A 26,688-nucleotide genomic window follows, 5' to 3' on the forward strand; every position below is an offset into this window, starting at 1 on the left:
TTTAAAGAACTTCTGAAAATTAACCAGAAAACCCAATAGAAAAGTGAACAAAGGGGAATTCCTTGGCGGTCCAGCAGTTAGGACTCAGCACTTTCACTGCCGTGGCCCCGGTCCAATCCCTGTTCTGCAAACCAAGGTCCTGCAAGCTATGGAGAGGCACTTCACAAAATGAGAAACCAAAATGTCTCATAAGCATATTAAGATATTTTCAATCTTTTTAGTAATCAAATAATGCAAATTCAAACAATAGTAACATACTACTTTAGGCCCCTCAGATTTACCAAAATTAAAAAGTTGTATAAAACCTTCGATAAGGATGTAGGGAAACATGATCAGCTGATGGGCGTGTAAACTTGAGCCATTCTGGATAATATTTTGGAGGTATTTAATCACAAGCATACAAAAAAATATATACACAAAGCCCACTCCCCCTCAGAAAAAAGAGAAAAAAACCCACAAACACCTTAACACATACAAGAATGTTTATGGTAGCATTATCTACAAAGTGAATACTTAGAAACACAGAAGGCACTCAACTTGATATTTAACTGAATTCGAGTTCAGAAAGGTGACAGAGGAGAGTTTCCTGCCCTATACAGTAGATTTCTTTAAGGACAAGAACCATAGTTTATCTTTGTATCCCTGTGCATATGGCTTGATAGGAGATATTCCATAGCTGTTTGTTAAACTGACTAGTAGTGAAACAGAAGTTTTTAAGGAGCTGCAAGAAAAATTTGGTAACATTACATCCATTGTCCTTGGTTAGTCACACAATTTATGGTTAGCAAACAGAGACTAGAAAACAAAGTCACATGCCATGGTCCAGTACTCTCTATTACATTATTTTCTCTCTTCAATTGTCTGGTATGACATTCCATGGAAAAAATAGGGCACATTTTCACTTTTTCTATAGAAAATTCTTTGAAGAGTGGTAGAGAGTTATAAAGTCCTGTTTATTCTAGTTTAAAAAGCATTTGTCTAATCATGTTAGAGAAGCATTTTTCTAAGCTATAAACAAGAAATTTACATCAGAATTTTGTATTCTCAAACTTGTCATTCATGTTTCACCTGCTCAATTTTTTCCGTGTCCATGTATCATTATTTACTTCATGCTTTTTCCTTAACTGTTTGCTTTAAAAAAAAAAGTTGTCTTAAGTAAAAATATTCATGAATCAGATCTGATGTTACATTTCACAACATATAATTTACAACCATGAAAATAAAACTATGTACTATATATATTTTTATATGTTGTGCGCTTTATGAGTCTGGATTAGATGATTTCTGAGGTTCCTCCTGATTTCTGAGGTTCCTCCTAAACTAACATACTGTCATTTTGTGTTAGTTTCTCTACTTCAGCAATTTAGTTGTTCACTAAAGAACACTGGATCAGTGCCACAAGGCACTTAACCATAATCTTGTAACCATAAAGGAAGAAGTGCCATGAGGGAATTTCCTGGCGGTCCAGTGGTTAGGACTTGGTGCTTTTACTCTGTGGCCTGTGCTCAATCCCCTGTGCTCAATCCCCGGTTGGGGAACTAAGATTCTGCAAGAGCTGCACAGCCTCCTCCCTGCCCCGCCCCCCGCAAAAAAAAAGTGCCATGATATTATGCTTTAAAAATTTCTAAATTCAGCACTGCTGTTAGACAGAAATTTATAAAATATTTACAGGGTATAGAAGCGAGTGATGTGGTGGGTATATGGTATGAAAGGATTAAGTTATTTTAAACAGTTTGGAGAATACAGAGAAGGAAGAATTAAAGGAAAAAAATCCACTCTCACCTTGCTAATTGGGAAAATTTTAATCTTTTGAGACTTTCTGAAAATCCAAATGAGGTGTGGAAGAGTTGCACAGAGGAGGGTAATCAGTCATAGAATACAGTTCGAGCAATATGTTTTTTAAAAAAACATAATGCTATAGCAGAGAAGTGGTAACCCTAAATAAAATGTGCAGGGTAGGCAAGAAAAGAGAATTCAATAGTCTCAGATTTCAGCCAACTAAAATCCAAAACATCATGGTAAATGGTCTTTAGGCAGAGGATCAAAAAACAAAAAACAAAAACAAAAAAACACTACCCACCAGAAATTACATTTCTGTGTTATTTTGGTATGATTCCAATTCCTAATCTCAGCTTATTCTGAAGAATAAGGGCAAAAGTATCAATGATTTCAACTGTAATGTTTTTCAGTAGTGGACAGTATCTGGATAAGATATTTAAAAACTAGAAAACATTTTTTATTCAAAACATACTTTTCATTAAATTTTTCAATGTGTAATTCATTCAGCTCAATATTTTTAGCAAGAAAAAAATTATCCAGGTCATATTTGTTTGCCTATTTAAAACTCAAAATAAACAAAAACTTAAAGGTTGTGACAACAAAAATCCCCCTAAAAAAGTATCTAAATAGTCATACCTTTTAAAGTATGGGATTAAGACTAGTAGATGACACAATATTCCTATTTAGCAATGTGAGAAAATTGTTTCTTTTTACAGTGAAGAAATTACTTTTCATAAATGTGATTTATTTTGGGTTCAGGTAGTTACCAGTTTAATACCAAGGTTACTAAGGAGAATGAACTTAACAAGGAAGTTGTGGTGATGCTTTAATATGGAAAAATCTTTATATAGAAAATTATTTTTCAAATCACTAGTATGAAGTAGACTCCAAGCAACTAACAGACTATTGATATTTTGTTTTTTAAACTTACAAATTGAGCATACAACTTCATGTAATAAACATGTAAATTACATGTGACTTTTAGCTTTGTGAATTTATATTTTACACCATAAGTGTACATACACATTTCTTTCTCTTAGATTTGACTGTTGTCTTAAGAGATTAATTTATGGAAAGCTAAACCAATATAAGGTATATTTGTAAATCCATAAACTCAATGCCATGAATAATTCTTGTAGATACTCTATCTTCAGTCATCAGAACTTGAGTTACAAAGGAATATATATTCAAAAGTTCATTTTTAATTTATAGGGATGAGACTGTTAATCGTAGGGAAAAACTAGCCAGATTTGCTTCTCTGTTGGGATTTACAGTTAGTTAAACTATTTATTTTCAATTAAATAAAAAGTACTGATTCTTTTAAGCCAATCTGCTTCTCAAGAGGATTGTGGCTATTTGATACGTATTTTTTTCTTTTGGCTGTGCCGCACGTCTTGGGGCATCTTTGTTCCCCATCAGGGATCTCACTCGTGCCCCCTGCTGTGGACGCATGGAGTCCTAACCACTGGACTGGCAGGGAATTCCCATGGCTATTTGATTTTTATTAGCTTTTTCAAATTTATGTCACTTATAGTGCTTTTAAGTCATGAAAATTCCATCAAAAATTAATCACAGAAGTTTGGGGAGTATATTAACCTGCTTGTAAAAGGTAAGACTGGGAGAACAAGCTGAGTAAGATTAACTGCAAATTGCCAGGAATTAAGTAATTCAATGCTTTGAAAATCAGATTTAAAAACTAGGAATAGTGTTAGTTTATTGGGGAAAAACAAAACACTACTGGCTACACCTGCCAATAATTCAGCAATCACCTAACAGGCTACAGACCCTGTGAAACAGAGAAACTGGTTAATATGTGATGATACAAACTCAGAGGAATGAGAAAGGTGATTTAAAATGGTAAAACTGGCAAGTTCACAAGCAGGAAATTTACAAATTTACAAGCTTTTGAGTACCACACAATCATTTTCAAATAACATGAACTGCAAAGTGAAGATGAAAAAAAAAGATCACTACTGTTCACTACTGCCAAGAATTCTATTGTAGTGCTAATAAACATCACCATCTGTTACGTATTCTCGAGTCACAAGAGTACAGTGGAAATGTCTGTCTTTGCACAGAAAAAATCTAGAAGCAATTAGAAAATTTTCTTTTTAAGTAGGTTTGTTTTTCCAAAGAAGTTCATTTAGCTAAAAATATAGACTTGCTACCTCAGCAATTTATGGTCAGTCATAGGCTTATTTGAAAGCTGAGTCAAAGCAAAAAGGTTTTATTGGACAAACTGTCAGTGAGATGTGGCCTCAAGCTGCAGATTCAGCAAAAAAGCACTAAATTATATGGTTCTAAAACTTGGATTTAATACCTCTGGAGTAGTTGCATTACAATCTCTAATTTGATTACTAACACCTGATCAAAAGTAAAGCTGTAAAATACACAATTAAAAAAAAAAACCCAGGCATTATTTATTTAAGGTTTGTTTCCTGAAAATCAAATTCCTGAAGCTGGATGTATATTAAAAAATTATAGACAGAATTACCAAGAAGGTAGTTGAATGGCTAGGTTACGTAGTTATGAAAAACATCCCAAGGACAAATCTTAGATTTTTATGTAACATGGTGTAATGGAAACATAACTACACTGGAAGCCAAATAACTTGGATTCCACTCCTGTCTGCTATAACTGGTTTTGGGACCCTGGCCTAATAATAACCCTAAGTTTCTGTTTCTGTAAGAAACTTAGAAACCTAGAGGGTGTAGACCAGATGGTTTCTAATGTTTTCTTACAATTTCATTATAATTTTAAATCTTCTAAGAAATATTTACATCAGGCAGCTCTACCTGGAATGTGATAATCAGATAGAATGGTAGTTTTTAGGAATACAGGTATGCATATATAACAAAATGGTGGAAATAAAAATGATTGGTTTTGAAAAACTTGTTGCTGCCACCATTCTCAAAACAGACTCAATTCCCATGGGTCTTGAAGTAAAAAAAAACACTGTGGGTCATAAATCAGTCTTTTCAACTACATCAATATTTCTGAATGACAATATAGTTAGTGACAGTGTTTATTATATTTGAGGTCAATGATGCACAAAATGCTATCTCCTTGATACTATAAAAAGCTGTTACTGAATTGTAGTTGTGCCTCTCCCTCACTCCCCTCAGTTCATATGTTGAAGTCCTGGGCCCCAGTACATCAAAATATGAACTTATTTGGGTATAGTGTCTTTATCAAGTTAAAATGAGGTTATCAGGGTGGGCCCTAATCCAATTACTGGCTGGTTCCTTGTAAAAGGGTCAAAGTTGGAAACAGACTTGCACTCAGGGAGAAGATGATGTGAACATGAAGATAGCCACGTACAAGCCAAGGAGAGCAGCGGGGGAACAGATCCTTCTCTCACAGCTCTCAGAAGGAATCAACTATGCTAATATTTCAATTTTGAATTTCTAGCCTCTAGAACTGTGAGGCAATAAATTTCTATTGTTTAAGCCACTCAGTTTGTGATAATTTGTTATGGTAGCCATAGGAAACTAATATAGAAGATTGATTTACCACTATCAAAAGTAATCTATACATTTTCATACAGCAACCCCTATCTCCCACATCTTCCTATTTCTATTTTAATACTTCAGAGGGTTTTCTCAGAAAATGATTTGATATCAGAAGTTCGGGCATGACTTTGCAGTTGCATAACTCTAAATGAAATGTGAACAGATTATAAATAACCTGTTTATTCATTTATAAATGAATTATGAAATGTTACTTTATTGTCGAACCCCTTACCACTTTCTCCCCATTTAAAATTATTTAGCACACAGATGGGGTTAAAATAGAGTGAGAATTAAAAAAAGACTGCCAAGAAAACCAGATCTCTCCTTCTTACCACAACGCTGGCCTCCTAGTGTCACTGAAAGAATCACACAGATGGGGAGTTCACTGATTGCCTTGGGGATAATAATTGTTGGGGAATGCAAAAGGAGGGTCTGGATCTTATTAATGGGAGTATCACTGGACTTAGGTGCATATTATGTTGCACTTTAGTTCTGGTAGTACAGTACTTTAACGACTTCATACATGAAAAACTGATCTTGTTTTGAGTTTAAAGAAGAAAAAGTTTACAGCACCTATGTTTACGGAAGGAAAACTATAGTCTAATTTCTTCAGTACATCTGTTTCTTATCGATTTATGAAATCAGAGAACATGCCAGACGACGATAGTCACCAAAAGCGGTTAAAACTACCAACTACAATACATTGAAAATACCACATTTAGGATACAATTATATACTGAAAAAGGTAGCAATGCCAAGAAAAAAAATTTAAAAAGATCTTGTTAAAGACAGTTCTCATAAGTTGTGTTTAAAATCATCCATTTTAACATCTGCAAAAAAGTCAAATTTATTATTTTACATCAACATTATGGAAGTTAAAGAGAACAATCAAGTTGTCTCATGGACTGGAAGGTGACTTATTAATTCCCTTTCATTTCCAAACCTCATTAAGCAGTCACTACATTTATGAGGTAAATCAGCCGAATGCTTGAAATCTAGATGAATTTTAAGATCTTCAATCTGTCCTGTTGAATATTCACAATATTGACATAAATAAATCCCTTCAGATAAATGTGAATTTAAATGTTTGCAATATTCTAGCATGCTTGAAAAGCCTTTCCCACAGTCATCACAAACATGAGGAAAAATTTTAGTATGTTCAATAGCAACATGCCTGTTAACATTTGTATGAAGTCTACTCCGAAACCCACATACTTGACATACAAAGAAGTTTTTACATTTGTCAAATGTAATTTTGCTTAAGAGGCTGTACTGTCCATGTTCTCCATTGTTATACTTATCACTTAACTCTATTAATTTACATGCATGCTCATTTACCACATGGCTATGCAAGTCTTCTGGATCATTCGTTTCATGTTCACAGAACTGACACAAGTACTGTTCATCACAGCTGTGCTCCTGGAAATGTAGGTAGAGTTCACTGCTTGAGGAGAACTGTACATCACACTGCTCACACCAATAAAGGTGATCACTAAAATGGGTGTCTGCAATGTGCTGGCTGAGGTTCTCAAAAATTACTGTCTTATAATCACAGTATTTACAAATGTAGGGATCCTCTTCATGCAGTTTGGCATGTTCGATCAGGAGCATGTTGGTAGAGAAACTTTCTTTGCATACTCGACAGACATTTGAATCAGTACGCTTATGCTTCAAGATCATATGCTGCTTTAAATCAGAAAAATATTTGCTGTTGAACTCACAAAGTTCACATTTATAGAGGCCACTGCTATTAGCTCTCAGTAAAGGCCATTTCTGCTGGGCAGTCACATTAAAAGCTTGGCTCTTGTCAAGAATTTTGCAAAGTTTAGCTGGTGGCTCTTCATCAGTTTGGTCTTGGAGACTCTCAGAGGAATTGTTTTCTGTCTCTATATCATAATCTTCAGAAATTGCATGCACTTCCGCAGCAATTGGAACATCTTCAGCAGTGTGAACTTCTATAGGGCTCTCCTCTTGAGTTTGCTGGTTGACTGATTCAGGGGAGTCGCACTCTTCATCACAAATTTCAATATCAGCAGATTTTTCTAAATAAAACAAGGCTATTATTATTATTATTACTAAATAAGACCTACTAAATAAGTCACTGGCAAAAAGAAATTTATTTTACTTATTATTTTTTCACTGACCTATACAAAATGTGCAAATTCTATTAATTACTTTCCCTTACCTGTAGAAAAGGCAGTGTGATCTAGAATTCTAAGTACAGGACTGGGAACCAGGTAGTTTTGATTTCTGTTTCTGGCCTTGATTCCATCTGTAAATTTTGGCAAGTCATTTGATGTCTCTGTATCAGAATCATCATCTGTGAAAAGGGATTTGGAAAAATATTTATTATTTATATAAAAGCATTAAACATTATTATAAAACAAAGCACAAATGTTTTTAAATATAATTTAGAATTCCAACAGAACTAAGGACTTAAATTTAGCTATGAAAAGCTTTGTTATCTGCGTACCACAGATACACAGAAAATCTGTCCAAACAAGCAACTACTTTTGCTTCCATGCCCTATTTGGACAAGAATACACTTTTTAAAGTTACTTAGGAATTTTAACTTGAAATTACTGAGTCTGAGTAAGTCTTTATTCCCTCAGCTCAGCCCTAATGTGTGTTTATTTTTTAACACTTTAATTGGAATATAATTGCTTTACAATGGTGTGCTAGCTTCTGCTGTATACAGTGAATTAGCTATACATATACATATGTTCCCATATCTCTTCCCTCTTGCGTCACCCTCCCTCCCACCCTCCCTATCCCACCCCTCTAGGTGGTCACAAAGCACCGAGCTGATCTCCCGGTGCTATGAGGCTGCTTCCTGCTAGCTATCTATTTTACGTTTGGTAGTGTATATATGTCCATGCCACTCTCTCACTTTGTCACAGCTTAGCCTTTCCCCTCCCCATATCCTCAAGTCCATTCTCTAGTAGGTCTGTGTCTTTACTCCCATCTTCCCCTAGGTTCTTCATACCATTTTTTTTTTCTTTTTAGAGTCCATATATATGTGTTAGCATACGGTATTTGTTTTTCTCTTTCTGACTTACTTCACTCTGTATGACAGACTCTAGGTCCATCCACCTCACTACAAATAACTCAATTTCGTTTCTTTTTATGGCTGAGTAATACTCCATTGTATATATGTGCCATATCTTCTTTATCCATTCATCTGTTGATGGACACTTAGGTTGCTTCCATGTCCTGGCTACTGTAAATAGCGCTGCAATGAACATTGGGGTACACATGACTTATTTATTTATCTATTTATTTATTTATGGCTGCATTGGATCTTCATTGCTGTACGCGGGTTCTCATTGCGGTGGCTTCTGTTGCGGAGCACGGGCTCTAGGTGTGTGGGCTACAGTAGCTGTGGCTCGAAGGCTCTAGGGCACAGGCTCAGTAGTCGTGGCACACGGGCTTAGGTGCTCCACGGCATGTGGGATCTTCCCGGACCAGGGCTCGAACCCGTGTCTCCTGAATTGGCAGGCGGATTCTTAACCACTGCGCCACCAGGGAAGCCCATGTGCCCTTTTGAATTATGGTTTTCTCAGGGTATATGCCCAGTAGTGGGATTGCTGGGTCATATGGTAGTTCTATTTTTAGTTTTTTAAGGAACCTCCATACTGTTCTCCACAGTGGCTGTATCAATTTACATTCCCACCAACAGTGCAAGAAGGTTTCCTTTTCTCCACACCCTCTCCAGCATTTATTGTTTGTACATTTTTTGATGATGGCCATTCTGACTGGTGTGAGATGATATCTCATTGTAGTTTTGATTTGAATTTCTCTAATGATTAATAATGTTGAGTATTCTTTCATGTGTTCATTGGCAATCTGTATATCTTCTTCGGAGAAATGTCTATTTAGGTCTTCTGCCCGTTTTTGGATTGGGTTGTTTTTTTTGATATTGAGCTGCATGAGCTGCTTTTAAATTTTGGAGATTAATCCTTTGTCAGTTGCTTCATTTGCAAATATTTTCTACCATCCTGAGGGTTGTCTTTTCGTCTTGTTTATGGTTTCCTTTGCTGTGCAAAAGCTTTTAAGTTTTGCTAGGTCCCGTTTTTGTTTTTATTTCCCCTTCTCTAGGAGGTGGATCAAAAAGGATCTTGCTGTGATTTATGTCATAGTGTTCTACCTATGTTTTCCTCTAAGAGTTCGATAGTGTCTGGCCTTACATTTAGGTCTTTAATCCATTTTCAGTTTATTTTTGTGTATGGTGTTAGGGAGTGTTCTAATTTCATTCTTTTAATGTAGCTGTCCAGTTTTCCCAGCACCACTTATTGAAGAGGCTGTCTTTTCTCCATTGTATATTCTTGCCTCCTTTATCAAAGATAAGGTGACCATATGTGCGTGGGTTTATCTCTGGGCTTTCTATCCTGTTCCATTGATCTATATTTCTGTTTTTGTGTCAGTAACATACTGTCTTGATTACTGTAGCTTTGTATTATAGTCCGAAGTCCAGGAGCCTGATTCCTCCAGCTCTGTTTTTCTTTCTCAAGATTGCTTTGGCTATTCGGGGTCTTTTGTGTTTCCATACAAATTGCGAATTTTTCTGTTCTAGTTCTGTGAAAAATGCCAGTGGTAGTTTGATAGGGATTGCATTGAATCTGTAGATTGCTTTCGGTAGTAGAGTCATTTTCACAATGTTGATTCTTCCAATCCAAGAACATGGTATATCTCTCCATCTATTTGTATCATCTTTAATTTCTTTCAGCAGTGTCTTATAATTTTCTGCATACAGGTCTTTTGTCTCCTTAGGTTTATGCCTAGGTATTTTATTCTATTTGTTGCAATGGTAAATGGGAGTGTTTTCTTAATTTCACTTTCAGATTTTTCATCATTAGTGTATAGGAATGCAAGAGATTTCTGTGCATTAATTTTTTATCCTGCTACTTTACCAAATTCATTGATTAGCTCTAGTAGTTTTCTGGTAGTGTCGTTAGGATTCTCTATGTATAGTATGTCATCTGCAAACAGTGACAGCTTTACTTCTTCTTTTCCAATTTGGATTCCTTTTATTTCTTTTTCTTCTCTGATTGCTGTGGCTAAAACTTCCAAAACTATGTTGAATAATAGTGGTGAGAGTGGGCCACCTTGTCTTGTTCCTGATCTTAGTGGAAATGGTTTCAGTTTTTCACCATTGAGGATGATGTTGGCTGTGGGTTTGTCATATATGGCCTTCATTATGTTGAGGTAAGTTCCCTCTATGCCTACTTTCTGGAGGGTTTTTATCATAAATTGGTGTTGAATTTTGTCAAAAGCTTTCTCTGCACCTATTGAGATGATCATATGATTTTTCTCTTTCAATCTGTTAAAGCCCCAGTGTTTTAAAGTTAACATGGACAAGCTGAAATGCCAGCCAGTAGTGAAAACTGCACTTCAACATCAGGTCTTTATGGTTTAGAAGTTTCAGATTTACGGAAAAAAAAAAAAAAAAAAGACAGTACAGAGAATTCCCATATATCCTCCATTCAGTTTCTCCACTCTTAACATCTTACATTAATATTTGTTACAATTAATGACCAATACTGGTAAGTTGTTATTAACTGAAGTCCATACTTCATCCAGATATCCTTGGTGTTTACGTAATGTCCTTTTTCTGTTCCAGGATCCCAATCAGGATACATACCATTTAGTTGTCATGTCTCTAGGCTACTGTTAACTGTGGTAGTTTCTCAGACTTCCTTTGTTTTCGAAGACCATGACAATTTGAGGAGACTGGTAAGGTATTTTGCAGGATGTCCCACTAATGAACTTTGGTTTTTTTCCATGATTAGACTGGGATTATGGATTATTGGGAGGGAAACACAGAGGCAAACTGTCAAGTTTTATCGTATCATATCAAGAGTACATACTATTAACTTGGTTTATCACTGTTGACGTTGAACTTGATAACCGGGGTATTTATCAGGTTTCTTCAATGTAAAGTCACTCTTTTACTTTCCATACTCTATGCTTGGAATTAAGTCGCTAAGTGCAGTCCATACTTTAGGAGTGGAAAGTTATGCTCCACCTCCTTGAGTGAGGAGTATCTACATAAATCATTTGGAATTCTTCTGTACAGATTTGTTTCCTCTCCCTTAAATCAGCCATTTCTCCAAGAAGCCCTTGTTCCTTTTATTGGAAAATGGTATTAGAAACCAAGATCTGGACACTAGATGTGCTCATTGCTACTGGGCTGTCATTTCTGCTAGGCCCCCTCAGCTAACACAGCAAATAATATGTGCATGTACACTGCCATGTATATATAGATATACCCATAAATGTTTCTGTATGTAACCATTTGTGTCTATATTAAGCCAAACATGAGTTCATACTGATGTCTCTGACTCTGCATGTTCTTTTCTTAAAATTTATTTATTTTTATTTTTTTTTAAAAATATTTATTTATTTGGCTGCACTGGGTCTTAGTTGCAGTACGTGGGATCTTTCAGTTGCAGCATGCAGTCTCTTAGTTGCAGCATGTGGGATCTAGTTTCCTGACCAGGGATTGAACCCAGGCCCCCTGCACTGGGAGCACGGAGTCTTAATCACTAAGCACCAGGGAAATCCCTGCATGTTCTTTAAATAATTTATGTATCTGTGCCTATAATAGGAGCTCACGGGAACTGGGAGTTTTGATTATTGCAGAGGAAGAAGAGAACAAATGCAAGTTACTATTCATCTTATGCTCTAGAAAAGAGGAGTCAATAGAAGATACAAGATTGAAAATGACCAAATCCTTCACCCTCTGTTCTTTCCTTCCATTAGCCCTCCAGACTGAAAGGTATAGCTGAGTGGAAGAACTGTGTGTAACAGTATTCTTTACCTTTCATCATAAATGGTCCAAACTCTGGGTCATTCCTGCTTTGCCACTGATTCCTAGCTGATTAAAATTGATTTAGGAGGATCTGTTTTTGATTTATATCTCTGAAATAATGTTAAAAATTAAAATTCACTTTCTTACACAAAACTCTTTTGTTTTCTTAAGTTTAAACACTTGCCCATTTTGAAATCATCACTTTCACCCACATTTTCAAAAATGAAATGAAAAATTATAAAAGCAACTTAAAGAAAAATATTTTGGAAAATTTAGATATACCTTTGTTGTCAAAATATTTTAAGTCTGGTTGTCTCATAGAACAAACACTATAACAATGATCAGAAAAAATGCCATTGAATCCATCTGCAATTCTGCTTATTCCAGAGGAATCTGAAAACAAAATTTTAAAAATTTCAAGCATACTGAACATATATACATTTAATGACAGCAATCTCCTTATCCAACATATATAAAATTTCATAGTATTTGTAATAAAGTATTAATATTTCCCTCAATTCTCAAGGTTTTTATAATTCAGATCTGACACTGACTTTGAGCTTTGAAAGAACCATAAATTATACAATTTAAAATATAATACTTTGAAGCACACAAAGATACAATTGCCTTGGTCAGAATCCCACAAAATATAAATATGCAATATATATGTTAATTGCAAAAAACAAAAACAAAAATAACAAACCAAAAAAAACATTGAATTAACTACCAAGAAGATCTGCCATGTACTGTAGGAAAAGCATAACACATAGGGGAAAGTCTGAGGACCAGTTAGGGCTCTGAATACAGTCATTTCAACTCTTGCCTGGGAAGTGCCAGTAAGCAGTAAACCAGGCTTAATTTCCTCAGATACGAAAAATGTGTAGGTTGGGTTGGTTAACAGGTATACCTGAAACTGCCCCAAGTATATGCATGTGAGTTGCATTTGTTACAGATGGCCAAAGACATCTTATTTGCCAAGACAGCAGAGCCAACCTCAAAGAAAGGATCTAAAATTACACAATCAAAAAGAAATTCATATTTCTGAAAATAATGTACAAGATAAAGTATTTTCCCAATGATGCAAAATATCTTCCACCAAGGTTATTGCTGTGCCTTAAGCACAAGCTTGGGAATCACACAGGCAAATATCAATTATGCTGTATAAGTATGTAACCTTGGATATCGAATTTTAAATATCTATAAACCACGAAGTTGTGAGGAATAAACAATGTCTGTAAAGTTCTGATGTGTGCTTAGCACATGGCAGACATTGAGAAATATATATTCAGAGAATTTATTTAAAGTTTACTCTTACCTAAAAGTTGACCCAGATATTTAACTCTTATCAAATAGATCATTTATGAGAAAATGATGGAAACACAACTGCACGGGAATACATGGCCTAACTTTTAAATAATTTAATCACACACTGACCTGAATAACGAGAAGGGTGTAAAGTCTTCCTTTTTCTTTTTTTAGGATATTCATTCATATCTTTTTAATCTAAAAATGGAAAAATTTAACAAATATATCACAACTGTTAAAAAATTTTCTTCTAACCAAATAATTTATTGGCAATAGGAAGTATGTGTGCCACATGAAAATCCACTTCATAAGAGAAACGTTAAACAATCCTTCTGCTTACATTTTGGATTTATTTTTCTGATCAAGTTTAAAGGCAGGACACCAAGTTCTGTTTTCTTTCTTACTGAGGTTGAGAACTCCTTTTCAAATGTGGATGTAATTGTGAAAACTGGATAATAACATAAGCCTTATGCTTAATTTTTTATAAAAGACAAATTGTGCATATGGCACCAAATTAAGGGTTTTACAGGTACATTTCTTAGAGTTGGGAATATTTTGATGCAGTTTTGAAGCCACAGGTAGATAGATTCCCTCAAAAAAATACTGTCACAAATCTGTATTGATGCCCTGGCTTCAGGAAAAACAAAAAAAACCAAAAAAAACAAAACTCATTGTATAGAAGCTCAGAATATAACTTTCAAGAAAAAAATCCTTTTCTGACTTATGAGGTCACATTCAACATTCCGTCGAGAACAAAATAGTACGGCAGCCACTAAATGATTAAATTCCGACAGACTGTTATAGAATTGACTAATTAGTTTTACTACATCCCACTTACTTGGTATAATTCTTAATACTGGAGTGAGGAAAAATGAATTACAGGAAGTTTTCACAGATGGTAAAAAAAATGCCTGTAGAAAAAAACATGACAAAAGTCTTATGAGCAAAAATGTAGTTCATTTCTGAGACACAAGAATACAATGGTGGGCTTCCCTCGTGGCACAGTGGTTAAGAATCTGCCTGCCAATGCAGGGGACATGGGTTCGAGCCCTGGTCCGGGAAGATACCACATGCTGTGGAGCGACTAAGCCCATGCGCCACAACTACTGAGCCTGCGCTGAGCCCTCGAGCCATAACTACTGAGCCCGCGTGCCACAACTACTGAAGCCTGTGCGCCTAGAGCCCATGCTCCACAACAAGAGAAGCCACTGCAGTGAGAAGCCGGCACACTGCAACGAAGAGTAGCCCCCATTCGCTGCAACTAGAAAAAGCCTGTGTGCAACAACAAAGACCAAATGCAGCCCCAATAAATAAATAAAATTAGTTTTTTAAAAAACGAATATAATGGTACCAGATCTTAGTCAACTAGAAAGCTATACAGAATTAACTCAAGTACAATATTCTTTTGAACATACTGTATTAAGTACTAAAACTTGTGTAAATCTATAAATATGTGACTATATGTAAATGTGTCACGTTTCATTGAAATGAATTTATCTTCTAAAGCTATAGTTGTATCTTAACACCGAAATAGGAATATAAATCTCATTAATTTATTTAGCCACAGTGAAAGCCAATATAATGCAAGCCAACTCCAAATTAGACTTTAAACTGTTTAAATCCTTATAGATTATTTAATAAAGTATAATAATGATCATTTGAGCACCAATTATGTACCATGCTGTTGTGTACATTATTTTATTTAACCCTATGATTTGCAAAATCCACAACACTCTCAAAATCGCTATTCTTTACCCTTTGTTACTGATGAGGAAACTGAGGCATAGATTTAAGTCAGGGGAATACTTAATAAGTGACAGGGCTGGGATTTGAACAAAGATCTAACTGATTTTGAAGACCATGCTTTCAATCCCTTTATTTTAGTTGTGGAAACAAATAGGGAGACAAAGTGATCACCCCAATTCAAGTAATAGCTTAGTGTCAGAATCAGAACTGCCTACTCCATTTCAGATTAGTGCTCTTTCCACTGTAGCACTGGGAAAGTAAGGAATGTCAGGGAAAAAAATGCATCGTGAAGTCTTCTCTACCAGCTTATAAACTGCTTTTCTTATCACCACGGTGATATACTATATAGCAGGTAGAACTTGGCATCATTACTAAGACCATCTCATTTCTAGTGGTAAGGAACTTGAGGTGAACATACTATTTTTGCTGTTTCACTAAGTTCTGGGTATATCAGCACTACATGTGCTGTTATACTACACTTATAGTGCTGCTGAGTTTATTGCAAATTTTCCTTATTTTATTTGATCTTCACAACAATCCTGTGAAGTACATAGAAGGGCTACTATCAAATCCACTCCAATATTACTGATGAGGAAACAAACTCAGGGAAAGTCAAGTCAACAAAGTAGTAGAACCAGAGATGAAAAAGCATGTCTTCTGACTTCTGGGTTTTGAGCAACTAACTGTGTGAGTAAATCTTCATTTCTAATCACTGATACCAGAAAGTTACGTCTTGCTTCCAGTTCTTACTCAGCCACCAATTGGGAGGAGGGGAAGGGAATCACCCAAAGAAATTGACAACCATGATTTACAGAAATGGTATCAATATATATAATGCCTCACCTAACAACACAAATAGCATTCCTTGAGCCCACCCCCATCAAGTGCATTAAAAAATAAAAAAAAGCTGTTTTCATATTTATGTAATAAACTAAAATCTCAAGACTTATTCCTAATACCTTTTGTACACTTCCAGAATTTACACAGCTAAAACCTTTATACTTCATGTTCTAAATGTTCTACAAGTATCAGAACACTGAAAACTGTCAGCTGAGCATGTTAAACACTTCAAATTCTTTCAAAAAAACAAGAAAAGGAAACCAACTACGGCATTAGAATTAATGTTAAGCTGGCCTGGATTCAGATGCCAGGTGGAAGGAATAGGATCACCTTGATCAGGAACTGTTTGACTCCTACTTAGGGCTAAACAATATCCAAATGCTCACCAGACCTCCTTTAAGCCAAGATGGTAAAATGCCCACTCAAGACCAAAAATGCTAACCATCCTTCATTTCAGCAAATGTTTTTAAGTGCCTTTGGTATGTATAACTGCCCTGATGAAGAAGTTTGGCTTTTTTACTTAGGTATGTCACATACACATTTGCTCACTAGTCCTCCTTTCACTGGGAAGATTCTGAACATGCACATGCACCTTTTAACTCAACTCCCCTTCCTCACTTAAAAACAAACTACAGATGTAATATATGTCACTGCAGTAAAATTAGAAAAAAATTAAAATGAATTGAATCACTTAGAATCTATTTATCCAGAAAAACCAATGTTAACATTTTGGTGCATACACATCTAGACATTTTTCTCATGCTAAGGTATTCACAAATATTTTACTTTTACAGAAAGAAAATCATGCCATCCAAAACATTTTTTTTTAAAAAAGCAACTTACAAGACACTCATCAGCATCTTTCCACCTGTCATTTTTTTCAACAATAAAAATGTGTAAGTACAAAACACACTACAGATAATAGGCAGTCAGCACTCACATCAAAGAGTTCAACCTTTCTAAGGCCTTTCATGCAATGTAAATATTCTCTTTCTAATTGGTATAAACATAAGACAAGCACTTACAATAAAAAGCTAGTTTTCTTCTAAAGAGTTTTAAAAGCACGTTCTTTTCCACCTTCATTTTGAAACAAGTATATAGTTTCCAGATTTTAAAAGAAATGAAACACAAAAATGCCACAGGAAAACTTGAACTAGAACCGACACAATATGTCCAATTTAGTGTCAGTCTTTGCTTTATCTCTTTGCTAAGAGATAAACTGCCTCAAATCACTCGTGTCCCTTGGTTCTACTGAAAAACAAGACCAAAAGGAGTTATAAGCACCCTAACAAGTGGCTTACACTATACTGGCTGGAGACTTATAGCCGGGACCGAGGCCTGAAGATTGAGGCTACAAGATCGGTCAAGGGACGCGCCGCCGGAGGGTCAAGATGCCACCCGTCAGGGCTTGAGGGCCAGCGTGGCACCGACGGGCGTCCCGGGCCCAGACGCCCGGAGGGGCCCCTCAGGAGCCACCGAGACCCAGCCGCCTCCACCCCAGCGCCACGCACCGGCCCCGACGACTAGCGGAAACTCCCAAGTCCCGACCCCGGAGGCACCTTTCGGAAAAAAACAGCGGGGGGCCGAGGCGAGCCAGGGTGGAGGCATCCTCCACAGGGGATGGAACTGCCTTCGGGATGGGGGAGGGGAGCGCCATCCCGCCTGAAAACGAAGGCAGGGTTTCAGTTTAAAAGACGCCATCCGGTCTTCCCTGCCCTCTCCCGCAGGAAGCTGCGGCCGCACGCCCGCGGCCCCTGCAGCAGTGCAGAGCCCGACCCGCTCCGCCCTCACACTCACCAGTCCTCGGGCCCCGCCCGGCCAGCCCAGGCGCAGCTCCGAGGCGGCGGACAAGGCGCCCGAGCACGGTCGGAAGGACCGCGCAGCCCTGCCCTCAGGCGCACGGCGGCGGCCGGCGCCGCTCTAGCCCTCACGCTCCCGGGCGCTCCGCCGGGCCAGCCCCACTCCCTCCCCGCGCGCCCTATGCCCTGCCTGCCAGGCCCCCAAACCAGGCTTGGCGGCAGCACTCACCGCCTCGCTCCGCGCCTGCGCCGCACGCCTCAGGGGCCCGCCGTGAGGGCGGGGAGGTGACTAGGTGAGAGTGGGGGCTGGGGAACGGGTGGCTTGGCCTCGCAGCACACCCGGCCTGGGCGGGACCACCGGCCTCGAGTGCCGGGGGTGGCCCGGCGGCCCGCCCGCCCCCTGGCAGGCACCTCTGCGCCGCGGCGGGTCCCTTCCGGGCGGGGGACCGCCCCGCCCGAAACAAGCGGGCGATTCCACCCTCTAGAATTGCTCCAGGCGAGGCTGCCGAAGGAACTTTCCCCCGCCCGACCCCGGCCCTCCCTCCCGCACGGAAGAAGTGGGAGAAGCGACGCGCGCCAGGCGCCCTTTTCCCACTAAGCTCCTCCTGGGATGTGCGAGAATGGTCTTGCTCGGGGTGGGCAAGGCATGTGGCGTTTCAAACCCCAAAGAGGGGCCGCAGCCTATTGGGGACGAAAAGGGCAGCTGTCCACAGGGCAGGAGTGTTAAGCTCTTAAAAGGTCGTGAATCATTGTTAGGCTTTAGCCGGATTCCCTGACTCAAAAAATCTTGGTGGAATGAGTGTGAAATTATAGCGGATTGGATTAGATGATTTAACTCCTTTTCCGACCTTGAGTTTCTAGGAGCAGAGGTAGAGAGGATTAAATTAAGTAAGCGTAAATAAACTTGTGAACAGGGTGTGGTCACATGTTTTATCTTTTTGACAAAGAGTTAAGGTTGTTAGTCCCAATTTACAAACTAGTAAAGTGAGCTTGTGAGGGTCTAGAGACTAGGTTTTATTCATTTGTAGCCTCAGCACCGGGTTCAAATAATTGTTAAATGGATGATGAAGCCCATATGGAGTGTCATGTGCCCAAGGTCACTAACAGTCAGGACTGCAATCTGTGTCTTTTTATCCATACGTCTACTGTGCTTTTCTTCCTTACCACATACTAACCAACCAACCACCAGATAGTTATCATAGACTTTACTCTGACCCCTTCAACTATCTCCCAGGAGATAAAAGTCATATTTGAAAGAGACACTAGTGTGTGTCTCGATTTTTACGATTTCATAACTTTTATGTGTGTGTTAAGCCCAAATAAACGAATATTTACGAATGCTGGCATGGCCTGAATAAAGTATGAAGAGATTTAGAGGCACCTTTTAATCCTAGTATAGTAAGTTATGGCACGGAATAGGGAATTGACACAGGTTTGTGGAATTTGTAAAGGACAGTATGTTTCGTTCCCTCCTCTTGGGTATTTGGGCTGTTTCTTGATCTGATACGGTGGAAGCCACTAGGGGGTGTTATGGAACCATTTTGAAGGCTTCTCTTTGCCAGCAGTGGTGAAACCATGCAGCGGTCCTGGGAAGGAGATCATTTTGCCCGCCAGCGCCGGCGCCTTCATTCCACTAGCGTTGTGCCCTGGCAGCGAGGAACTTTTGATTTGCGCTGGCAGCTGGACATCAGCTCTCTGTTGACTAAGACAACTCTACTGAGAACCAACTTATAGAAAAGTTACACCTCAACTAAATTTGGGCTTTATTTCTTACACCTCCCGTCAGCCTGGAACGGTAGTGTAATTAATCTATCTTTGGTTTGGAGTATTTCTTTATTGGCTTGTTAAGCATCAGGTGATGCTGATGCTGCTCCCAGGATCACACTTTGAGAACCACTAGCCTAAGGCTTTCCCCACCCAGCCTGACATTGGGTAAATACTACAGTGCTTCTCACTATTCCACAGATAGGCTCCAGTTCTTTCTCATCTGTGTGTTTTGGTGTGTTTCTTCCACCTGCAATTCCTTTCCTTTGCTTCTGTCCGTAAGATCAAGGTCACAGTTTATCTCTTCTGTGAAGTCTTTGATTTTCCCTAGCAGAGATCTCTGATCACTCTTCAGAGGTTTTATAGCATTTGGTGCTTCAGTCCACTTATCATCAAAGATGCATTTACTGTGGAGATAACGAAGCTTTAAGCTTCAAGTCCCCGCAAGTGCATGAACATCTTCTAGGATGAGGTACTTAATTTTGCATTTATAATTTTGTTATTTTTCTTAAATTGGTGCCCTCAGTTGGCATAAGCTTCTGTTCTCACAAAATTTGGCTCCACCCCTGTTCATCATATTGTCTGTCCACAGACTTTGAATTCTAGTTTTATTGTATTCCAGTCTGTTCCATCTCCCTGCTTAGCACAGGCATAGAGCCTCAATAAAATAGTCATTGCATATGTATCTTATGTCCAGCACTGTATTAGGTACTAGGGATACAGTATGAACAAGATGGACATGTTCCTTGCCATGCTGGTCCTAATAGTAGAGAAGATAGGCAATGAAACAGCATTGGGATGTAATGACTAAACATATATAAGGTAAGTAAAGAGTGTATGGGAGCTCATGACAGGTGCCTAGCTTGGTCTAAGGAGGATGGGACAGGTAAAGAGTCTAGGGATTCAGCTTGTTGAATGAATTGATAAACTCTATCCAGGTTACCTAGCCTGATGACACTAGTGTAGACCTAACTGGGCGCCATAGTCCTGACTCATGAGGCAATGGCATGCCATAGTCTTGTATCAGGGACCTCACATTCCCAACAGAGAAAACTGGACTCCGTAATTCTGAGCCACCTACACGGCAGAGGTCTTCCAAGCAGCCAGCCCAGTGCTTTCAAAACCAGCAAGCCCAGATCTAGCCAGCCAGTCAGTCCACTCACTTTGCTTCCTTAAAATAGGACAGAGATAGTCTTTTGGCTTTAAAAGTCTTACTCCATTTCTTCTTCTCTGAACCTCATCTCTGGGAGTCTACCTAGACTCTGTACTAGGTCAAGTTGTCTTCTTGGCTATAAAAATTTTTCACTCAGTGCTCAATTTTCAATTGCTATTAGTCTTTATTGTTTCTTAAACTGAATGAATCAATGAATGGATACATAAAATCAGACTAGACTTCTTTATTAGAATATTAATTATACCTTCTACAGTGTTTGTGTGGTACTTTTCATTTTCTAGAGTATTGACTTTATTTATAGCATCTGGGAAGGAAGGTCAAGTGTTGTATCCATTTGATAAATTTGAACTCAGACACTCATACCTATGAGGATCTGAAGGCTAAACCATGTCAAGGGAAACTGAGGTTAATAGATGATGAAAAGAAGTAAATAGGTATATTTGATATCCCTAGGAAGTAAATAGGTATATTTGATATCCCTAGGAAGTAAATAGGTATATTTGATATCCCTAGGAAGTAAATACATATGTTTGATATCCCTAGGAAGTAAATACATATGTTTGATATCCCTAGGAAGAAAACTCATTAACTGGTTAGGTCTGTGGTAGGCATTACTACTGTTCAACAGTATCGAATTTCTGGTGCTCTCTACTCTCAGCCATATAGGTGATTTTACTCCCTGTCCTGTTTAAAGTTGGGTAGAGCCACATGACTGGCTTTGGTCATTGAAATGTCAGTAGAAGTGCTCTGTGTCACTCTTAGGTGGAGGCAGTTCATTCCGGTGCTTGCTTCTCTAGCCCTCCCTTCCTCTGTCTGGAGAGCTATCAGGACACAAAGCAGACATGACATGAGCAAGAAACACTTTTGTTGTGTTAAATTGATAAGCTTTGGGGATTGTTTGTTATTGAAGAATCACGTTCTGGGAGTTCCCTGGTGGCCTAGTGGTTAAGATTCGGTGCTTTCACCTGCGGAGGACCAGGTTGGGGGAACCATCTCACATGCCACTCGACGCAGCCAAAATAAAATAAATAAATAAATAAATGAAACATTAAAAGAAAAAACCCACTATGATTAAAAAAAAATCACTCTCCATCACTGACTGAGACAAAGGCTAAATTTATACATTCCTTCATCCAGGGTGTGAGGCTAAAGAACAGAGTCTATTAAAATCTATATTCCATTAGTGTGTCTTTGGATTTTAAATTCAATTATTTATTCATTTAACGAGCATTTATTAAAGCTTACTAGTTGCAAGATAACTGTGGTAGCCACTATGGAGGGGACAATACAAAAATATGTTTTTAGTTACTTGTATAGCAGCCTTATCAGGCCATACTGAAAATCTATGTAAATCTCTTAGAACTGTAATTTTCTTGGAGTATTTTCATGTAGCAGTTCTCATGTCTTACACCAAGTGGTGCCCCTTAGTAAATGGTAACAATGGGAGCTGCTTTTGATGATCAGGAAAATCTAGAGTTTACCTGTTCTGAACTTTGACTAGTCTAAACTGAGTAGCATTGCTTTTCCTGTTGGCAGTCAAAAACCGGAAAGACATAATTATTTATGATGATCACTAATCACAGTGAAACACCACCTCCTGGAGGCAGTGGATGGGAACTCTTGGGGTCTACCAAGTAGACCATCTGCTTTGAGAAGGTAAGAAATCAGTCTGTCTTGCTGACTGCTAATCCCCAAAGCTTACCTAGCACAGTACTGACAGAGTGACCACCTAATATTTATTGTATGAATGAAGCACAAAATGAAAGGATGCATGAAATCCTTGCCACAGTGTAAATATTTGTACAACGTTTAGTCCGTTTTGTGTGTTCAAATTATGTTTAATGGCAAAGATTTACTTAGTAGGCATTCCTCTCATATTCATTTTTCCCCCCAAATATGTTTTGAAATATTAAATCTGTTTTGAAATAGGAAAATTGATATGGAGTCTTAAGGGGAAGGGTAACATCAGAACAGGCTTAGCTTGGGACTTCCCTGGTTGTCCGGTGGGTTAAGACTCTGAGCTCCCAGTGCAGGGGGCATGGGTTCGATCCGTGGTTAGGGAACTAGATCCCACATGCCGCAACTAAAAGATCCCGCATGCTTCAACCAAAGATCCCGTATGCTGCAACGAAGGCCCAATGCAGCCAAATAAACGAATAAATAAATATCAAAACAAAACAAAACAAAACAACAAAATAACAAGCTTAGCTTAGTTACCCTTAAAAAGCTACAAGATTTTCAGGTACTTTGAAGCCATTAAGAAAAGAAAAAAGATTTGAGGAGGAACATCAAAAAGAATGTAGGTCATGATTTTATTGCCCTTCACAGGTGTAAAATCCCTTTAAGAATTTTTAAATGGATTATTTATCATTGATTTGCTCATAAAAATGATGAGGTTCGGCATATTCAAAGGGTAGTTTACTTGGACAATAATCTCACTAAATTTATTGTTTTCATTTTTAAACTGCGTGCATTTTGGATATTTTCATGACTTTTATAAACTTTCCAAATGTATATAAGAATAGAGAGAATAATAAATGTACCCTCATATACCCATCATCCCATTTTCAATAATTACCAAACCATACTTGACTTTTGTTTTTTTCCTTTTGCTCTCTCGCCTTCCCTCCCTCCGTCCTTTTCGTCTTTTTTCTTTTTCAAGCATTTTGAGAAAACCCCAGGTCATTTCACTCTTACACAATTCTCTATAAAATATGGATATTTTCTTACATAAACACACATAATTTTCACACCTAACAAAAAGAACATTAATTCCTTAATATCATCAAAGACACAAATTTCTCTGTCTTACACATGTCCTTTTTTCAGTTGGTTTGTTTAAAAACAAGATCCAAGCAAGGTCTATAGTCAATCCTACTTGTTATGTTTCTTTAGTTGCAATTAAGCTGGAAAAACCCCCTTCCCACTTTTTTCATGTCATTGATTGTGGAAGATGAATTTACATTTTTTTACTTTCAATGTTTTAAATTTTATTACAAACAGAACTCTAAAAATTTGCACTTTAAGGAATTTTGCTTCTCTTAGTCTTTGCTAGCTTACAAAAAGAAGGCAGAAGTACAAAACAAAATAGCCAGGCTTCTGGGGTGGGGGAGAGAAATTACTCGTTTTTGATAGTTTATTTGGCTCTGTTAATATTAAACAGATTCAGAGGTCTCATTTTCTGAGGAGAAACAAAACATTATTGAGTACAACTAAATAATTCAGTCACATTTTCCAAGCTTATAACACTTCTTGCTTCTTTGGCTGTTTCATTTTTATTTCTGTAAGGACCTCTGAAAATTAAAGGTTAAAATCAAAATCATTGAGACTGAGACTTCCATTTCTCTATCTCTATACATCTTGCATTCTTCCTTATGAACAAAATCCTTACTTGAGACTGAAATGTCCAACTTAAAAACTGTGTTTTCCAGCCTCCCTTGAAGATAGAGGTGGTATTAAGACACAGGTCTAGCCAATGAGATGTAGGCAGAGGTAGTTGTGAGGGAATATGAGGAAAGCTTCTTTTTAAAAATGGAGACAAAACAGTTCACAGAGAAAGAAATAGAAGTGGCCCTTAAACATATGAAAAAAATACTCAAATTAATTCTTATTAATATAAATACAAATTAAAACTACCCTGGGACTTCCCTGGCGCTCCAGTGGTTAAGACTCCATGCTTCCACTGCAAGGGGTGCATGTTTGATCCTTGGTCAGGGAACTAAGCTTCCACACGCCACACAGCCCTGAGCTATCATTTCTAACTATCTGATTGGCATAAATCCCAAAATTTGGCAACAAACTCTTGGAGAAGTTGCAGGGAAACCAGCGATTTCATGAATGCAAAATGGTATAACCTCTGAGGAAGATTTTGACAATATTAGCAAAATTACAGGTAAATTTACCATTCAATTGATAAATCCCACTTCTAGAAATTTATGCTTAAAATACACCAGCGCAAATATGAAGTCACATATGCACAAGCTTTGTGTGTATGTTTTAGCCTTTTCCTGAGTTTTTTTAAACATAAATTTATTTATTTTATTTATTTTTGGCTTCATTGGTTCTTCGTTGCTGCACACCGGTTTTCTCTAGTTGCGGCCAGCGGGGGCTACTCTTCGTTGCGGTGCGCGGGTCTCTCATTGCGGTGGCTTCCCTTGTTGCAGAGCATGGGCTCTAGGCGCGCAGGCTTCAGTAGTTGTGGCACACGGGCTTAGTTGCTGCGCGGCATGTGGGATCCTCCCAGACCAGGGCTCGAACCCGTGTCCCCTGCATTGGCAGGTGGATTCCCAACCACTGCGCCACCAGGGAAGCCCTCCTTCCCTGGTTTCTTAAATATGAGTTTCTTATTTTTTTTTTTTGCTGTACGCGGGCCTCTCACTGTTGTGGCCTCTCCCCGTTGTGGAGCACAGGCTCCGGACGCACAGGCTCAGCAGCCATGGCTCACGGGCCCAGCCGCTCCGTGGCATGTGGGATCTTCCCGGACCGGGGCACGAACCCGTGTCCCTTGCATCGGCAGGCAGACTCTCAACCACTGCGCCACCAGGAAAGCCCAATATGAGTTTCTTAAATCATGTTTGATTGTTGAAGCAAAAATTATAACATTATATAATGTGCTCATTGTATATAGAGGAAATGCATGAGATTATTGTGCTTAAAAAGTGGAGGGGATAAAGGGACCTAAGTAAAGTTAGGCTTCTACATTTCCCTTGAAGTGGTAAAACATTCATACCAGTAGGCTATGGTAAATTACATATGTGTATTCTAATAAGTAGAGCAAATACTAGGAAAACTATACAATGCAATGTACTAAAAAACACTTCAAATAAATAAAAATGGAATCCTAAGTGTCCAAAAATCCAAGGAAGGTAAGAAAAGAGAAGCATAGGAATGATAAACAGAGGAAACAAACAGAAAACAAATAACAAAATGACTTACTTAAGCCCTAACTTATCAATACTTACTTTAAATGTAAGTGGTCTAAATACATCATTAAAAGACGGAGATTGGCAGTGTTGATTAAAAAATATTTGACCCAATGATAGCTGCTTACAAGAAACTTCAAATTCAATGGCATAGGTAGGTTGAAAATGAAAGAAAAAGTAAAATAGCCAAAATTGATATCTATTTGATTTCTTTGTAAGCTTTTACTAACATTTTTTATACTGAGCAACATTTCTTACCAAATTTCTATGGAGAGTGTAATTTCAAAATTATTTTTATTTTCTGCCAAAGCTCTTGATCCACTTTAAAAAGCTTTTATTTATTTATTTATTTCAGCTTTATTGAGATATAATTGACATATAACATTGTGTAAGCTTGAGGTGTATAATGTGGTGATTCGACATACACATATATCACAAAATGATTACCACAATAAGGTTAGTTAACACATATTGTTAACTATAGTCACCATGCTGTACATTAGATCCCCAGATTTATTCATCTTATAAATGGTAGTTTGTACCCTTTGACCACCTTCACCCATTTCCCTTACCAGTTCCCCACTGGCTCCTGGAAACCATCAATCTATTCTCTGTTTCTGTGAGTTCATTTTTTTTTTTAGATTCCACGTATAAGTGAGATCATACAGTATTTGTATTTCTCTGACTTAATTTCATTTAGCATAACACACTCAAAATTCATCCATGTTATTGCAAATTGCAGGATTTCTTTCTTTTTTAATGACTGAAAATATGCATATTTATATATCACAAATATAAATATATATATATATTTATATTTATCACAATTTCTTTATCCATTTATCCATGGATGGACATTTAAGTTGTTTCCATGTCTTGACTATTGCAGATAATGCTGCAGTAAACATAGAGGTGCAGATATCTTCGAGATAGTGATTTTACTTCTTTTGGATATATACCTAGAAGTAGAATTACTGGATCATATGGTAGTTTTATTTTTAATTTTTTTGAGGACCCTCCATACTGTTATCTAGAA

General features: G+C 37.8%; 1 protein-coding gene across 4 annotated transcripts; it reads right to left on the minus strand.

The window, feature by feature from the left end:
- Nucleotides 1-1,127: 1,127 nt before the first annotated feature.
- On the minus strand, nt 1,128-18,040 carry ZNF639 (zinc finger protein 639). 4 transcript variants are annotated; one of them, XM_030863129.2, is made up of 6 exons: nt 17,791-17,983; nt 14,246-14,318; nt 13,537-13,605; nt 12,385-12,495; nt 7,477-7,611; nt 1,128-7,333 (listed from the first exon to the last, which is right to left on the minus strand). In XM_030863129.2, exons 3-6 carry the CDS (start codon nt 13,592-13,594, stop codon nt 6,180-6,182), a joined length of 1,458 nt encoding a protein of 485 aa, XP_030718989.1. In that variant the 5' UTR covers nt 13,595-13,605; nt 14,246-14,318; nt 17,791-17,983; the 3' UTR covers nt 1,128-6,179. The 4 variants fall into 4 exon arrangements, with proteins under 4 accessions (XP_030718989.1, XP_060154379.1, XP_060154381.1 ...); XM_060298396.2 differs by lacking the exon at nt 17,791-17,983 and adding an exon at nt 17,019-17,638; XM_060298398.1 differs by lacking the exons at nt 14,246-14,318; nt 17,791-17,983 and adding an exon at nt 18,022-18,040.
- Nucleotides 18,041-26,688: the final 8,648 nt, after the last annotated feature.

This window comes from Globicephala melas, chromosome 4 (genome assembly GCF_963455315.2).
Source record: "Globicephala melas chromosome 4, mGloMel1.2, whole genome shotgun sequence".
NCBI classification, from domain to species: domain Eukaryota; kingdom Metazoa; phylum Chordata; class Mammalia; order Artiodactyla; family Delphinidae; genus Globicephala; species Globicephala melas.

What these genes read in the sequence shown, in the direction of transcription:
- ZNF639 (XM_060298398.1), bottom strand. Translation starts at nt 13,594, where the DNA reads ATGAATGAATATCCTAAAAAAAGAAAAAGGAAGACTTTACACCCTTCT. An exon ending in ACACCCTTCTCGTTATTCAG is followed by an intron (nt 12,496 to 13,536) that starts GTCAGTGTGTGA and finishes TTTTGTTTTCAG; the next exon opens with ATTCCTCTGGAATAAGCAGA. An exon ending in AAAATATTTTGACAACAAAG is followed by an intron (nt 7,612 to 12,384) that starts GTATATCTAAAT and finishes CCCTTTTCACAG; the next exon opens with ATGATGATTCTGATACAGAG.